The sequence below is a fragment of the Pholis gunnellus genome, assembly GCF_910591455.1.
Source record: "Pholis gunnellus genome assembly, chromosome: 2".
Lineage (NCBI taxonomy): Eukaryota > Metazoa > Chordata > Actinopteri > Perciformes > Pholidae > Pholis > Pholis gunnellus.
This window is the reverse complement of record NC_136536.1, coordinates 20,193,661-20,209,879: the sequence shown is the minus strand read 5'-3', so window position 1 is coordinate 20,209,879 and position 16,219 is coordinate 20,193,661. Positions and strand designations below refer to the sequence as shown.

At 39.2% G+C, this 16,219-nt stretch overlaps 1 protein-coding gene across 2 annotated transcripts; it reads left to right on the top strand.

Annotated features, from left to right (window-relative positions):
- Positions 1-4,608: 4,608 nt before the first annotated feature.
- On the top strand, positions 4,609-15,621 carry mapk13 (mitogen-activated protein kinase 13). Of its 2 annotated transcripts, none has more exons than XM_079172505.1 (12): positions 4,609-4,806; positions 6,705-6,834; positions 8,203-8,261; positions 8,723-8,828; positions 9,343-9,372; positions 10,420-10,467; positions 11,283-11,397; positions 12,036-12,107; positions 12,656-12,735; positions 13,453-13,531; positions 14,094-14,267; positions 14,662-15,621. In XM_079172505.1, the coding sequence occupies exons 1-12, from the start codon at positions 4,694-4,696 to the stop codon at positions 14,745-14,747; spliced, it is 1,092 nt and encodes a 363-aa protein (XP_079028631.1). In that variant the 5' UTR covers positions 4,609-4,693; the 3' UTR covers positions 14,748-15,621. The 2 variants fall into 2 exon arrangements, with proteins under 2 accessions (XP_079028631.1, XP_079028630.1); XM_079172504.1 differs by having other exon boundaries at positions 11,283-11,451.
- Positions 15,622-16,219: the final 598 nt, after the last annotated feature.

Below are 16,219 nucleotides of genomic sequence, written 5' to 3'. Positions count from 1 at the left end.
TGTAGTGTAAACTGTTTACTTCAATCACTGTCTGGATGATCATTAGCATGTCCTCATTTAACTGAATCCATTTTGCTCAGACATGGCATGTGTGTCATCGAATGATAGGCTGAACTATTATGTTCCTGGGAAAGTAAATTGTCTCCATTTCAACAACTCTTATGTCACAAAATGCTGGGATATTTCTTTGCTCTGTAGACAACTTCTAACTGACACATCTGCCATAACTTTCCTGCCAGGCGCGGATGTAATTCGCTCACTGGAAGTGAATCAAAAACCTTTGTTTTTGGTGTCTCAAAGACTCCAAAAGTGTTTCAGAATTTTGGCATTTCGCTGACATTTACCCAGACAGAGGGACGAAGGCTCTCTTCAAGCAGTTGATGAAAACTATTTTCGGAAATGACCCAGGAAGATTGACAAAATGCAAATAACTGGCAAAGATCAAATGGATTTATGATCAATATTGGCAACAGCAGACAGACCGCAGATGTCTGTCAAATTGCATTTCTCAATTTTGGATGTATTAGTCCGCAGGTAGCATGTAAAGTCATTACATAGAACAATGAAGTAGGCAGACACGCCCGTAATGTGCAACAATGGTCAGTGGTAGAGAGGATTCAATAAATCAAATGCATAAATCCTCCAGAGGAGATCATAGGGACACAATATATACTTTAAGCTCTATAGCTTTTGGTCAAGGTGAATGACAAGATGAAGGAAACTTTTAACTCATTTGGTTCCTTTTACAGTTAGAGTATACATTTTAGCCTGTGTCAGGTGCTAAATTGTCCTTTGAAGATCATTGGCTGCAGCCATTAGTGGATTCTTTTTTTAAATGTTACTCAACAGGAGGGAGCCCATCATAAACCTCAAGCAAGAAGGTTACACTTGCGGGCTTTAATGTGTTTTATGAACTGAAAAGCCTCAGAGGTTTATTGATTTTTAAATTACTGTACTGCACTATGGCTCAGTGGTTACAGCAAAAAGGTCCTGAGTTTGGACCTCAGATCTGCTTGAGTCTGCAAGGCCTAAAGTCTACAGTAAAGATATGTCTGTGTGTATTTGCCCTGTCACCTTATATTTACACCCGGTCCCCTCGACGTTGTGTCAAATTTGGTCAATCCCCTGACTTTTTCTCTAAGAGCACTGTGAGCCAGTTATACTGAATCATAATGGTACAGAGAGAGGTGTAATTTAGCCAAGCTGCTATCATTCTACAGCTTTCTGAGAAAGACCTTACAATGGCTCCACTTCTTGTATTTTACAATATACTGGATGTTTTCACCCGTAATGCTTTTGTGATCTGGCTGACACCATGGAAAGCTACAGAATAGATCTGTTTCTAAAGGAGTTGAAGCAACCGGTAACATATTGCATGCAGAGCCGATATCCTTGACAAATGACACTAATTATTATCTCTATTCCAGAAAATGTCAAGGACACAATTCACACAAAGGAGAAGAGACAAGAGGAAAAGCTGAATATCCTGGAGGATGAAGATCCATGTCTGGATTTTGAATAAGGCACCAACAGCCAGAGGAGAGAGAGAGGGAAAGGTCTCAGGACGGCCGTTGGTCGAGCACAGAGAAGTCTCAGTACTGAAAAGTAAAAACAAGGGGGGTGGAAAAACAGAGGGTAGGCAAAATACTGTATTTATACATATGAGTGGGTGATAAGGTTAATGCAATGATCCGTTTAACTGTATTAGCTTGACATCAATGTTTTGTGTATACTATATAATAATATTCCAAATAGCACTGTAAAAGTGTAATGCCTTAAGTAAAAGTAAAGACTCAAATGAAAACATACTAAAACCTCAGAATTTAAGATGTCATGCAGTGACAGATGTTGTGCATGAACAATTTGAATGCTGTTAAAAAAAAATGAAGAAAAATGTAAATACTTTTTTTTCGTGAATTGATTTTATTGTTTACATAAAACATTTTGGGCATTGCCAGCCCTCAAGATTACAAAAGATCCTACTTGTTATCAGTGGGTTATCTGTGGGTTACCATAGGTCGACATTGAAGTGCAACAAAATAGATAGAGTAAATTATGTTTATATAATATATGTCTTCATGCTGTTAGGAAAAGTTATAACTGCTGTCAAATATTGTACATAATTAAAAAAATGTCCTTATATCTGCTTACGACTACATGATACAAGGGGGGCCAGGGCCACCCTGATGTGTTATGATGCAGATAATTGTTAACTGTAAAATAAGAAATCAAAGTACAGTATGTGATTCCTTCAATTTCATATCGACATAGTTATCAACTATCCTATATAATACAACAGCGTGATCAAATTCCCGAAATTCAGTTATGGCTTTTGGTTTTGGTGTGCCACAACAGGATTTTCTGTGGCCCCATCTCGCCACCCCTAATCCTGGGGGAACCACTGGCTTTAGTTCTTCAACAACGTTCGTTCTCCTGATGCTTTCCCAGGCTTCTGATCTCCGAGAGTTTAGCTGTCCGAGGTTTGGGTTTGGCAGCGGATCAACTTGGGTCAAGTCCAAGAGCAAAGTGTGAACGTGGAAAAGTTCTGCAGAGCTCCTCGGCCGCGCGTCACCGCTCTGTTACCATGACTTTTACTGACGCACACGCTTGTGTGTGAGTGCTGCTAAAATGGTGAGCGCATATGCGGTCAACCTTCGGGCATATCTATGCGACAAATGATGGAAGGGGGGAAATCACTATGGATGCTACATTTTCAACCTCCTTTTAGTTTACTTTGCTAATCAATTGAATAAACAGAGGCCGGTTTAGATTTGGTCTTTAAACACCAGTCGGAAGTTTTCTCTCCAAAACAGAGTAGTACACGATGGAAAGAGGGCTTTAAAAGCCAGAGAGTTCAGCAGCTGGCCAAGTAATGGCTGAGTCATTGGTATTGATCCAGAATCCTTTCAACCCCCGCAGATATATTATGGTCATTTTGTGCCATCCTGCAGTAAAAATCTTACATATTGCACACTTTAAAACCTCACCTCATCCCTTTAAAGGCTGCCCACAAAATATGAGAGCTGCGTTGACTCAAATTATAGACATTATAGATGAATGCCACTGAATATTATACATTTTAGATTTTAGATCTTTTTTTTGGCTGTGTAAGATTTTTAAATTATTTGATATGCCCCATCTTTGCACTTTTGTGTTCTTCTTACATGAATTATCAACCTAACTGAAAACATGGAACTGGCAAGATTCGAAAACGCAGGAAATACAAATTCAGCTCACTATTCATAGTGATATCGATGCTTCCAAATGTGTATTATGGAGAATTCTAATTAGTAATCACAGTTTATACATGTATATATATATACAAAAACAATCAAAGATTTGGAAGTTTAAGACCACCTACACAAATGAGGTTTAGTCCAAATAACATTAAGTTTATGGAGAACTTCCCATTATAGCGACAACAAAAACAAACAAACTGAAATTCAGTTGAAATTCGTGAGAAGTAGGCCTACAGTTCTGATTACTGAGAACTGTTAGGACTGAACCTGAATACCATTAAGACGAAAAAAACATACCAACATTAAATTCACACGGTCAGTTCTGTTTTGACTGCCAACAGAGCAGCTCCAGGTTATGTATTTTGATGACGTGTGTAGATTTCAATGATGATTTTCTGGCTTTTCAGGCTTTCAGGGGGAACAGCTATTGTAAACAAATGTTAGAGGACAAAGTGCATTCATATCACTACAGTGGAGCAGTATAATTATGTGAGGGGTTGTTATTGAACAATAATTGTACATGGATCATTTATTAATTGGTTAGAAACCTAAGTCAATTTGTGTGCAAAGTCAAAATCTCAGGCCTCAGTTTACATGTCTTGATCCATGTCAGTAAGTGTGAATGTCCTGCTGTAAGCTGCCATGATTCATAAACTTCTGCCAATGTACAGTAATTATTCATGACAAGTAACACCTACTGTGTGTGGGTGGGAGCGAATCGAGTCATGTTTCAGCAAGCAAGCCGTGTGATTTTCACAAATGGGAAAATGTGTTTTTCTGCAAAGGGAAGACAACATGAGGCTACATGTTAAGTAGTCCTACAGGCTGTTGTCTACTGTAATGCAGTGAGTGTAGTGTACTGACAGACTTGTGCCGTTTTTGCCGAATCAAGGCAACCGTAAACTGTCAAGTTTAGACAGGAAGTTCTACGATTTGCCTTCAAAATAAAGTTTATTTTCAAGGGAAAAATGTAATGAGAATTTTTAAAAACAAGAAAGACAAACAATATCATAAACTAAATACCGTGTTTCCACAATACATTTTCCAAGATTATTTTCTTTTAAACGCCATTTGTATAGCATGTATTGATTATTAATTCCCATCAATGAAGGCAAGAACTGACCAAAAGAAAAATCTAATATAATCATAACTAGCCATAAGAGATGAGCACAATCCATTTCTACAGGATGCATATTATTTGATTTTCGTGGGTTTTGTCGCAGCATGTTAGCTAGCCGTTTGTGTCTAACAGTAGGTTACTCGGGTTACTCCCACGCGGCTAACGCGTAAAGGACATTATTTTGAAAACCTCTGGCGGAAATACGCTGTAGGGTAAGTTGTCTTGTCTCGTGCTTTGAGCAGTGTTTATCTTTACCTTCTGAACAAGTGACAGTTTTACAAGTGGAGGGAGGATAACTTTTTTTCCCCCCAAGCTTCGCCGTCTCCTCTTCATTATGGAGGCTCGGGCACATTTCTACCGCGAGGAAATCAACAGCACGGTGTGGGAGGTCCCGGAGAAATACACACGGCTTAAACAAATAGGGACCGGGGCGTACGGCTCGGTGTGGTGAGTGTCGTTTACCTTACTCCGTATGAAGTGTGTGTCGTAGTTGGGACTGGACTATGCACGATAACTGTTTTATTCTGAGCCCATCATTCATGCGCGTTAGCCTCACTGGCTGCATGCAGCCTGTGTTGGGCCCGTTTGTGTGTTGTGTGTGCCAGTAGTGTAACGTTACACCGACACTGTCAACACGACAGCGCTTGTAATGTTATAACGTTATAACACCTGACTCTTTGTAGCGCATCCTAGCAGCGCGTGTTAGCAGCGCAGCGACTACATCGCGCGTGACACGAACCTTTTCAAACTTATGTGCATATGTCTGTTCAATAATAGTTGCAATTTTAGGACGTAAATATTAAAGATGGCCACTTTCCACTTTCATTTCTTCATGCAGTTACATACAAGGTACAGGAATACACTGTGGGAGCCGCAGAAACGGATGACACGCATGTTGCCTAACACCTATGCACATCCATGTGTACGTATATATACATTGTGTGTTGTTTATTTACATGTAGTAAAATACATAGCACAGAAATTCAATTAAATGTTAGGGTTACACATGAATACAGGTTAGCCTTCAAGCCAGTAGGGAAAAGCAGATGTTTCCAATGCCCAGCTTCACTTAACATTATTGATTTACTGGTACCATATTATGTATCCAGTGTTTAGTGTTCATGTCAACTGATGCTGCAGTTTGGTGATACACTATATTTCTGATTTTATCTATATTGTGATTTATTAGTGATCTATAGCGATAGACACAAGGCTGCTGTCAAGTTCCATACAAGATTCTAAAAAGACACTTGGATCCATTGCCAGAATTTTTTTAAATAAATACTGGTTATGAATGACCAAGTCCAAGTTCCCCCAGCAGCCGCCACTGACCTGAGACATTTTTGACCAGCCGCCATGCAAACTCCAACATTTCCAGAAATGTAATCTCCCTACATTATAGTTCAACTCGTTGGTTCGAAGCCTGCACTTCCACCTGTGTAATTATGAAATACTAAATTCCTTTTATTCTCACAGAGTCCTGCCACCACCTTTAGTCAATCACAATCAAACGTTTACTTCTATTCATGAGAAGGTGAACATTTTGAGAGCCATGGGAAGGAAAATTAATAAAAAACGTCAAAATGGTTAAAGATCTGTCACAGTGGACTTTGGTTGTCAAAGCTTCAGATATTGTACCAGTTACTGTTACCAGGGTTTTAAGCATCAGTGTGGGAGTGATGGTCTGTGAAAGCTTAACATGTCTGAACTTTAAAAGAAGCACCATCTGATGAACTTGGATCAAGTCACCACCATTATCAGTAATTTTGCCAAATTGCACATCTCTCATAAATTGCAAACACGGGAAAAGAACAAATTATTCAACAGAAATATAGCCGTTTCATAACTACTGTGTAAGATGTACTGTATTTACTGCTGAATGCTTGTCTGGCATGGATTAGCTGCTGCGTGTTAATTTAACATTAATATCCTACATTAGTGCGTCAGCGTTGTCCACAGCACTATGCACAAGTGTAGTGTGTAATGTGTGTTGGTGGATGTGGCTCCAAATAGCCTAACAAGCCTGTCCTCCTACGATGTGGTGCCCTGCAGATCACTGCAGACATACTGTGCACATCACCAGTTGCCAAACGTTTACATATTCATGCTCAATAAACCACAGACCCCCCACTCTGTTCGAGAATCCAGACCACCATCTGAGAACGTCGCTGCCGTTGCAGGAATTAATTTGCCTTCTTTGCGAGAGTGAAACCTCAAAATAGACCGTCCTGTCACTTTCTCGCTGCTCCTCTGACTTCAAAAGAGGGAAATCATAGTGATGCTAGAAGGCGGGCGCAGACTCAGAGTGCAAAGCTAATGACTTCTTTTTCCATTATTCATCACAGCTCAGCAATAAATGAGAAGACTAAAGAAAAAGTGGCCATCAAGAAGCTCCACAGGCCGTTCCAGTCAGAGATCTTCGCTAAGAGGGCCTACAGAGAGCTCCGACTGCTCAAACACATGAAGCATGAAAACGTGAGAAGATTAAACCTGACACTGCTCCTTTTTCCTTTAAAAGAATATAGATTTTACTTGTGGTTTTTTGGGGCCTTTCAAGTGCCAATCCTTAAGATTTCAGCCCTTCGTTGATTTAGGTTTTCTATTTGAGTGAAAATTGAAGTTTGAAGTTTATTTGCATAAGCCATGTGAGAGCCTGTGTCGACCTGTCCGGGGTGTAACCTGCCTTCACCCAATGTCAGCTGGGATTGGCTGAAGGCCCCCCTGTAACCCTGAATAGGATAAGCTGCAGATAATAGATTGATGGATTCATTTAGCAACATTTCTAAATATGTAAACATGGCAGAAAGCAAATGATATACACAGTGTAGAGGAGGCAGAAAACCCACCGAGCTTATTTGAAGCACACAAGTACACGAGATTATTCATAAAATAATATGACTACATAATGTTGATGGCAAACTATTTTAACAAGATCTATATAATAACAATACCTATTTAAAAAAAGACAGAAAATGTGATTGTGTGGTAATGTGTGTGAGTGCGTGTGTGTGTGTGTGTGTGTGTGTGTGTGTGTGTGTATGTTCTCAAGTGCATGAGTGTGTGTGTGCTTGTGTTTGTGAGGGGTATATTGGTTTATACACCTTGTGACAACCCGGGGGACGTGGAGGCAAGATTCACAATAAAACAGGGGACTCAGAGGCAGTTGGTATGAAACAAAAAGTGTCCTTTAATCAAGAGGTCGGGGTAAAGGGGATGGGGTCATATTCTAACTAAAGATTCCTCCCGTTTGGGGTCTTAGGCCTCTGGTCGTCAGCCTTTTCTTAAGGCAAGGCAGTTCCACTGTCCTGTGTGAGTCGAGCAGAGAGAGAGAGAGATATGAGTCTTTTTGATTACCTGCTGTTTGGCGCCGCTTGTCTCCAGTGGTACAGGAGACAAGATCCCCCAGCCTGTCTGCCGCTTAGGAGCTGAGCGAACGCATGCCTGCTCTGATTACCCGATGGTCTGCAGGTGTGTCTAATGCCATGTGCCTAGTGGCTGCAGAACTTGAACCGGAGAGAACGCTCCCTCTATCACCTCCCCCAAACTGAGCTGCATGTCTTTGTCCCTTGGTTTGCCACAACCTCCTAAACAATAGTAATGTTACGTGTCGCTATGCGTGAAAAAGATATAAATATAATGTAAAAAATAACACATGTATACATGGACAACAATACACGGGGAAAGCAGATACATTAATATATATGTTGTGATTGTGATTAGAGTGTGAGATAATAGCATTATCATTTTGCATTTCTGATGTGATAGTATCCTGTAAGTACTTGAGCTCCTCACGTCTGCTCCCACGTCTCTGTATTCGTCACCTCTCTTTTTCATTCCAACCAGGTGATAGGACTTCTCGATGTGTTTTCAGCTGCCTCAAGCCTCGATGACATCCAGGACTTGTGAGTGTATTTCGCCATATTAGCAGAGCCCTGAGGCAGAGACGGGCAACGCCTCTTTTCGTGATAGATATGGGCTTTGGACATGTGGAGATGAATGAAGCAAAAGACAGAATACTTTTTTATTTGATTGATTTATTTAAAAGACTTAAGTTTAGTGTGCTGGTAAAATGAATACATTCAACTTCGGAGGATACTGCAAAGAGGAAGAGTATATTGAAGGTTGTATAAACGTAAGTGTTAGGTAAACATACACAAGCATCCTAAACTCCTTGATCAAAGTGTAAAAAGACCTGGATTACAACATTAACAGGGTGTAGAAAATAACAGCACACAGCAAAGGAAAAGCGTTTTCTGAAGCATTCTTTGTGATCTGGTCTGAATAAAGCTTGTGTAGCGTTTGGTCTGTTAAATATAGGGAATCATACTGTCCATCTCTGCCCCTCTCCCTCTCTTTTGCTCAGCTACCTGGTGATGCCTTACATGTTTACTGACCTGTCGAAGGTGCGAGGTCACCTCACAGAAGACAAAATCCAGTTTCTCGTCTACCAGATGCTCTGTGGACTCAGGGTGAGCCGACCTTTTTCACAAACGCACAATGTTATCGTGAAGCATTACGAGAAGATTAGTCAAACATTTTTGTGACTCATCAAAACCTCACTGAATACACAAAGTTATCCTGCAGCACTGTCATGCCAGATTTATACTGTATTTTAACACATGCTACAATAAGTTCAGGGAATTGTCTGCACTTGCACATATACATACAATGAAGGGCGTAGTGGAGAGTCAACCTTTCTGTATCTTAAATGGGTCAATACAACACAATTATAGAATAGAGAGGTACTAAAAACTAGTTGAAAATGGACAAAGTGATGATAAGCTATTATGATATACATTATACTATATTAAACTATAATAAACAGTTGTCAGGTTAACAAATAGTGCAAACTAATAAAACTATCATGTACACAGGCATATTAAAGAGACACAAAATACCACATATACATGCCATATACCATGCATTTTGGATGTTGCTGCAATAACAGCGTCTGCTTCCTGCTCCGTCTCTCCCTTTCTGCAGTACATTCACAGGGCTGGAATCATCCACAGGGTAAGCACAGGTCACATGTCAATGTCGATATTTAAATATTAGGTATTAAAAACAAATCCCGAGAAAAGGTTTTTGGTCTATGATAAAGGCTATTATTAAGAAATTGTAATGCGTGCAGTGATTTGTGTACTTTATCTTTTACGAACCGTTTCCTGCGCTAAAGATATCCATGTGAATGTTGATTTATTTCGTCACTGTTATTGAGTCAGATCGAACCCTGCCCCAACAGGTCGGATGAGTTGACTCTCTTGATGTTTGACTGCAAGTCTAGAGATGTTCCGCCACACCCGACTTCACTAGTGCCAAGTGTGTGTGTGTGTGTGTTGTCTCGGGAAAGTAGGGTTAGATCAATACAGCACTTACATATGCGGCAGATATAAATGGCTTCTTATTACTTGTACGTCCAAACGCTAAAATGGTCTTTTAAATTCTTGGTGTTGTCCGAAGACAAAGTGCTCATTTTCTTGTTTTCCTTGCAGGGAAGTAGTAGATTTACAAGTAGAAACACACTAATGTTCACTCTGTTATGAAGATTTTTTTAATATATATATATATATATATATATATATATATATATATGTTTTGATCATAACATATTTATTGATTATGCTTATTATTACCAAAGGCATTAGTGTGTTGTGGATGAGCTGTGAACATGTGTTTGAGCTCAGCGAACTGTGCGTTTAGAGAATATGATCATGCACATGATTCAGTCAGTGTTAGCCTGCTAGTACTCTTGTAATTCCTGCACAGTCAAGGTGTTATCAACACTCACTAACAGTGCCACACTTATCACACATTATGTCACGATATTTTATGAGTGACTCTGCAGAAATGCTGCAGTGAGTGTTATGATCAGCTTACAGTTGAGTCTCACCGTAAAATCCTACAGTATTCAGGCATTGAGACATTTTAAACCACAGGAACTACGAGCACTGAGGCTCCTCCCGGTCCCAGTTGTGATACTACGCAGTACAAGCAAGTTCATTTGCTGTTAAACAAGATGTGTAATAAGTATCCTCCACTCAGCTCATTTTCTTTTTACAGGATCTTAAGCCTGGAAACTTGGCTGTGAACCAAGACTGTGAACTGAAGGTTTGTACTTCCAAGCATTACACTGGAGAACATGACTAACCTGAAATGATGAATAATAGGATTCAGCAGTTACAAAGTGATCAAATAGATTAGAAAAATAGACAGATGATTCTGATCCTCATGTCAAGAAACATGTTTTAAGATATTGCTATTAATGTATGAAAATATCTTAAACATTGGAACCAATATGGCCAATATTAGTATGTATGTTAATTAAAGTTGCAGTTGGTAACTCATGTAAACCTTTTTGCTCATATTTGCTCAAACTATCACAATATCCTGACAATAGTACATGAGATAAATAAGCCTAGTTTGCTTGGTTTTGGCTTGACTGTTTCCAACATGGCAGTCGGGTCACTAACTATCTCCTTTTACAGCTAAAAGTTACACCAAAATATGTTTCTGAAAACATTTGAGGCCAAAAATAGGCAATGCTGTAACAGAATCTTGATTCCCATTGGATCAGCGCTGCCCAGTTTGACAGTTTGATGGGAACTCACTAGCAGTGATTGACTCCTCGGCTCTGATTGGTTGTTTTCTTTCGGGCGCGGTAGAATTTTTCAAATGCCATCAGGAGACTAAAAGGAGGCAGAGGAACCTGATTTTTTTTCACCGATTATCTATCTCATATTCTACTGTCAGGAAATAATTACAGTATGAACAAATTTGATAAGATGATGCTTTTTTTTTTACACATTTGGACATGCATGTAAATATGAAAAACCTTATCAAACAACAAGTTAGCTTTACAGATGTCTGTCACGTACGGGGTTCATGTTCCAGATTGTGATTCCTTTTCTTTGCTGCCGATGCAGATCCTGGACTTCGGGCTGGCTCGCAGTACTGATGCTGAGATGACGGGCTACGTGGTGACCCGTTGGTACCGGGCACCTGAGGTCATTCTGAACTGGATGCACTACACCCAGACTGGCAAGACAATCGCTGCTGTTACAAATTCGTACCTCTGTCCCTGCTGTTGTCTCGGTATTGAGTTGGACTGTCGGTGCTGTAGCTGTTCAAACATCTCCAGTTTACAGGGATTTCTTTCTTTAGCGGTGGCTTGTGTGGTACTTTATGGGTCAGAAGTTTTTTATAATCCTGCCGTTGGTGCGTGAAATGCATTTGAAGTTTCATTGGTTTCATTTTGACTGAATCTTATTTTATTTATTTTTTCTTTAATCTGTTAGCAGTTGACAGAGATGGGTCTGACAGCAGCCCGATAGTGCTGAGACTCAGTGACAGAGCTGTCACTGCAATCAAACTGACTTTCCCAGGATTTATGCTTCTTTAGGAGACGGTGTTTTTTTTCATTTTGTAAACAGCAGCTACAGAATAGGTTGTAGCACAGGAAGCAACTCTGGCACAGGTTTACACCCTCCGTGGGATTGTATCACTCACCAAGTATTCTCCAATATAAACAGCACAATCTGCTTCAAGGACAAGGAACTTTGCTCTGGCATATAAATGCCAACTTCCTCATTTGCACTGTACTGAGCTTAAGTTAAAACACTGAGACATGTTTTCTGCTTGGGTTCTCACTCGTGTTTTTTGTTCTTTTTTTATTCTAGTGGACATCTGGTCTGTGGGCTGTATCATGGCAGAAATGATCAACGGAAAAACCCTTTTCAAAGGGAGAGATTGTATCCTTTCACCAGCCTTGTGTGATCACTGGACTTTTTACTGTTGAAGGCTGTGTAATGACAGATAATGACTATGTTTCAGTGTACATAAATGTAAATGTACTAAATTATTCCTAAATGACATCACATCAAGCTTTAATATCTCTTCATTAAATCAATGTAATAATAAATGCCATTCAAGCCAGTTCCATGATGGGCACTATAAATCAGGTGCAGAATGGAACACAAAAGGCAATCACAGTATATTACATGCAGCAAAAACATGTTTCCTCAGGCAGCGTCCAATGCAGCTACTTCTGCTTACATACTTTTCCCGCATGTGTTAGATTGACGTTTTATGTCCTTTTTTTGCACTTCAGGCACTTTAATGATTTATAGCATCGACTAGCAAATAAAGCTGTCACTTGTGGCTTTCAGTTCCCTTTATTACTCAGTTTTATGGACCTGCATGGAAACCCTACTTTCCACTGCTTCTAAGTGGAACTTGCTTATTGAACCTCCAGAACATCCTAAGTAAAGAAACAATCCTTGATTGTTACCTTTACCAGACATGGACCAGCTGACTCAGATCATGAAAGTGACTGGAGTACCTGGAGCAGAGTTCACACAGAAGCTGGACAGCCAAGAGGTAGGACAAATTATAGTATGTGTATGTCATATATATATGTATATCACTAAACTACAGTCTAACTGGGATGGGGCTGATATGTTACTAGTATTCACTACTTTCTAAAGCTGACTGATTTAAAAAAATAGAAAATAATGTATAAAAGTATTAATTGATTGGGGGAACTGAAAATGCCTCATCTCCTCAAAATCATTTGGATCAGGGTACACTAAACCCTTCACTGAAACTCATGAACATCATATTAACAAGTCCCGCTAGCAGACACTCAGAGGTTGCAATATTCTTTACATCCATCCAAGATTTTTTCTTTCATTAAGCTTTACCAGTAGTTAGTAGTCAAATTGTATACTTTGTCCTGAGGGTGGCACCAGAGGAAAAGTCAGGGCTTCAACAGAAGCATGTAGCAGGAAGGAGTGATGGAAAATAAAATGATTTAAAGACATGGAAATAAATCATAGAAATATTCATTTTATCAAAGTTCTTTACCTATTCAGTAATGTTTTTGTTTTATATATAAAAAAACAGAAACAATGACTGTATTATAAATGATGTTGTCTATTAGGATCACACTATAATAACACACACAAGGAATGCAATGAAATTTGCACCATGAAAATCAAATACATACAGTTTGAGCTGATGCTTTGATTTGCATTATATCTGGTCAAATGTTGTTTTTGATGCTTAATTAAATGTATCTTGTGTCTTTAAACACAGGCCAAGAATTATATGAAGACCGTTCCTCGCTATCCCAGAAAAGACTTCTCAACGTTGTTCCCCAGAGCCAGTGCAAACGGTGAGTTAAGCAACAGCCTTTTTCTTGAGCTCGACCGGTCCACAGATTTAGATTTTTAACTTTTTATCAAACTTCAGACACATTTAGTACAAGTACAGTCTTTTACTACTGTCCACAGTACTGGTCCACCTCAGCAGCAATCATTTGTTGTTGAAGTAATCATTTTTCTTTTGCTTATAATGTTCATTTAGCTACTTTCCTTTTCTGAATTAACACTGTAGTGACTTATTTTGCACCCTGTTCATGAAAACTGTTCCACCTACTGTTCTAAGCAATCTGTGTCAAGTAGATTAACAACAGGAGAAATTGTCAAAGTGGTGAATTTGATGTATCTGGCAATAGCAGAACTTTTGTTTTTGTATCTTTTGGAAACAGAAAAATAGGCACAAAACAAATAGTACTTTGGACAACACATAATTCAATCTTCTGCTTCTGAAACGCTCGCAGCAACCATCCATATGGCTAATGTCAGTAAAACTGTTTTAAACATTGACATGTACAATTTGATGTTTTTACGTTTGATCAAATTGTTGCTTTATTTTGTTCCACTGACTGTTTACAGGTATCGACCTGCTGGAGAAGATGCTGGTTCTGGACGGAGACGAGAGACCCACAGCTGAGCTAGCTCTGGAGCACCCATATTTCGACAGCCTCAGGGACACAGAGGACTTACCTGAGCCTGCACCGTACGATGACAGCCATGACAACGCCACATTGACCCTGGATGAGTGGAAGCGTAAGCAAAAAACAATGAGCCATAATATAATCGATCTTCAGATTTGAGTAGTGTATATATACACGTCTTGTGTGTGTACCTGTCATTTACAGATCTCACAGAAACTATATGTCATAGTACCAGATCTGGTCTCATTTTACAACTTTTTTTTAGAATAGAGACTTTCTGAAAACAATTCCTGTGTTATATGAGAAAGATAGAAACAGAAGTGATAAGGTTGTCTCATAGTTGACACAGTAAACATTGGAACTGTATTATTAACATGCTTTTCAAATGGTTAAAATGGAGTGTTTACCATGTTGGCCATTTTGATGGCTTTCTGTTTCAATTATTATTGGAGTTGTGGACATGCAGCACAAGCAGAAAACAAATGTTTTTCCCCTTTTGCCCACAGGGTTATGCTTTAGAGAGGTGAGAAGCTTTGTGCCGTTCCCACGGCGGGACTCTAAGAGGAAAAACACCCTGACTATGACTCCGTGACCTGATGAATATTAACTACTGATGCCCCAACCTACCCCAGCATATTGCCAATGGTGCCCTTGTATATTCCAACCATGGATTCACTCTGTTTCTTTTATCATGGATAGTGAACAATGATTATATCAAAACTGACACACCTTTTCTTTTGTGCAATTGTTCCTTAAGTGTGGATTTGTCTTCATGTTACACATTCGCTATCGGTATATTGTCTTGCAAATGCATTGTGACTAAATGTCACAGAGTTTACTGTAGAATTTACTGTAATGTGGTTTTTCAATTAAATAATAAGACAAGATGCGTACAAAGTTTTGTTTTTATAGCAAATATTACATGTTGCTGCCCAAGAAAGACTGGCATAACTGAGAGTCAAGTAGAATCTCTTGTCATGAAAACCAATGCTTGGGGTGAAAATGTCATCTATATATGTTATCAAATTAAAATGATCATCAAGGGGGAAAGTTTAGGATTTGCCAATGAATGCCCTGAAAACCCCTGACCAACAAAGACCCCAACAGATTGATGTATTCATGTCTCTGCTTGTATGACTTTGTGGTTCCATACTTCACAACTTTGAAGTCTGATATGCTGTGTATATCATAAGTTCTTTTTTGCACCAACTTTTACTCCCAACTCTTGTGGATCTTTCCAGAATGTAGCAGCCTTTGAATATGTACTTGACTGGGCTGGTACATTTAGAGGCTGCTGTAAGGTTATGCTGTTTAATTTAGTGTGTCAGCTATTTGCACTCGCTAACAACCATGACACTAATTTCAAACATGTTATACCATAAAATAGAATAGAATGCTAGTCTGTCACTCTGATTAGGTGAGGGTGTGCATGTGTGCAAATTTAAAGAATAAACTACTTTCATGAGCATGCATGTGTGCGCAGATGTTTAATGCAGAACAGGTGTGAAGTTTCTACTCCACATGTAGTTCAGAGTTGTAGTTTTAGAATACACATTTAGAATGTAGAAAGCTGTATTAGGATCCATACATTGTTATCATTGGCCCTGTTGAGTCGCTTGCGCGCGAAAATCATGACGTGGTGACGTCAGTGGGGCGGGCTAAACGTATCAAACTGCTGCTATCAAGGTAACGTTAGCTCACAGGCTACCATGAAAGCGGAAGTGAGCAAATTCGTCGTCAAAATAAAATAATATTTAATGATATAAATATGAGTAGAATGACAACTAATTTTGCACAGCTATATGATTAATAAAAACTGAAAGTCAAGCTTCAAAAGCAATCCATTATTTTAAGTAAGTTCTTGGAGAATACCCCAGGAGAAAATAAACGAACACTGACAATGATATGCCCTATGGTTGGAATGGATCAAACATCTCAAGAAAATGTGTTACAACAGGAAATGGTGATAGAGGGGGAACATACGATTTAATTCCGAGTCCTATTAATTGTGGCACATTGAAACACTGTGTGCCCCAATAAGGAGTTTATTTTGAAACATGTATC

Excerpts from the sequence above, each read along its gene's own strand:
- mapk13 (XM_079172504.1), top strand. The coding sequence starts at position 4,694 with ATGGAGGCTCGGGCACATTTCTACCGCGAGGAAATCAACAGCACGGTG. Across the intron at positions 12,108-12,655 it reads CCTTTTCAAAGGGAGAGATT|ACATGGACCAGCTGACTCAG; the intron begins GTATCCTTTCAC and ends TACCTTTACCAG. Across the intron at positions 13,532-14,093 it reads CCCCAGAGCCAGTGCAAACG|GTATCGACCTGCTGGAGAAG; the intron begins GTGAGTTAAGCA and ends GACTGTTTACAG.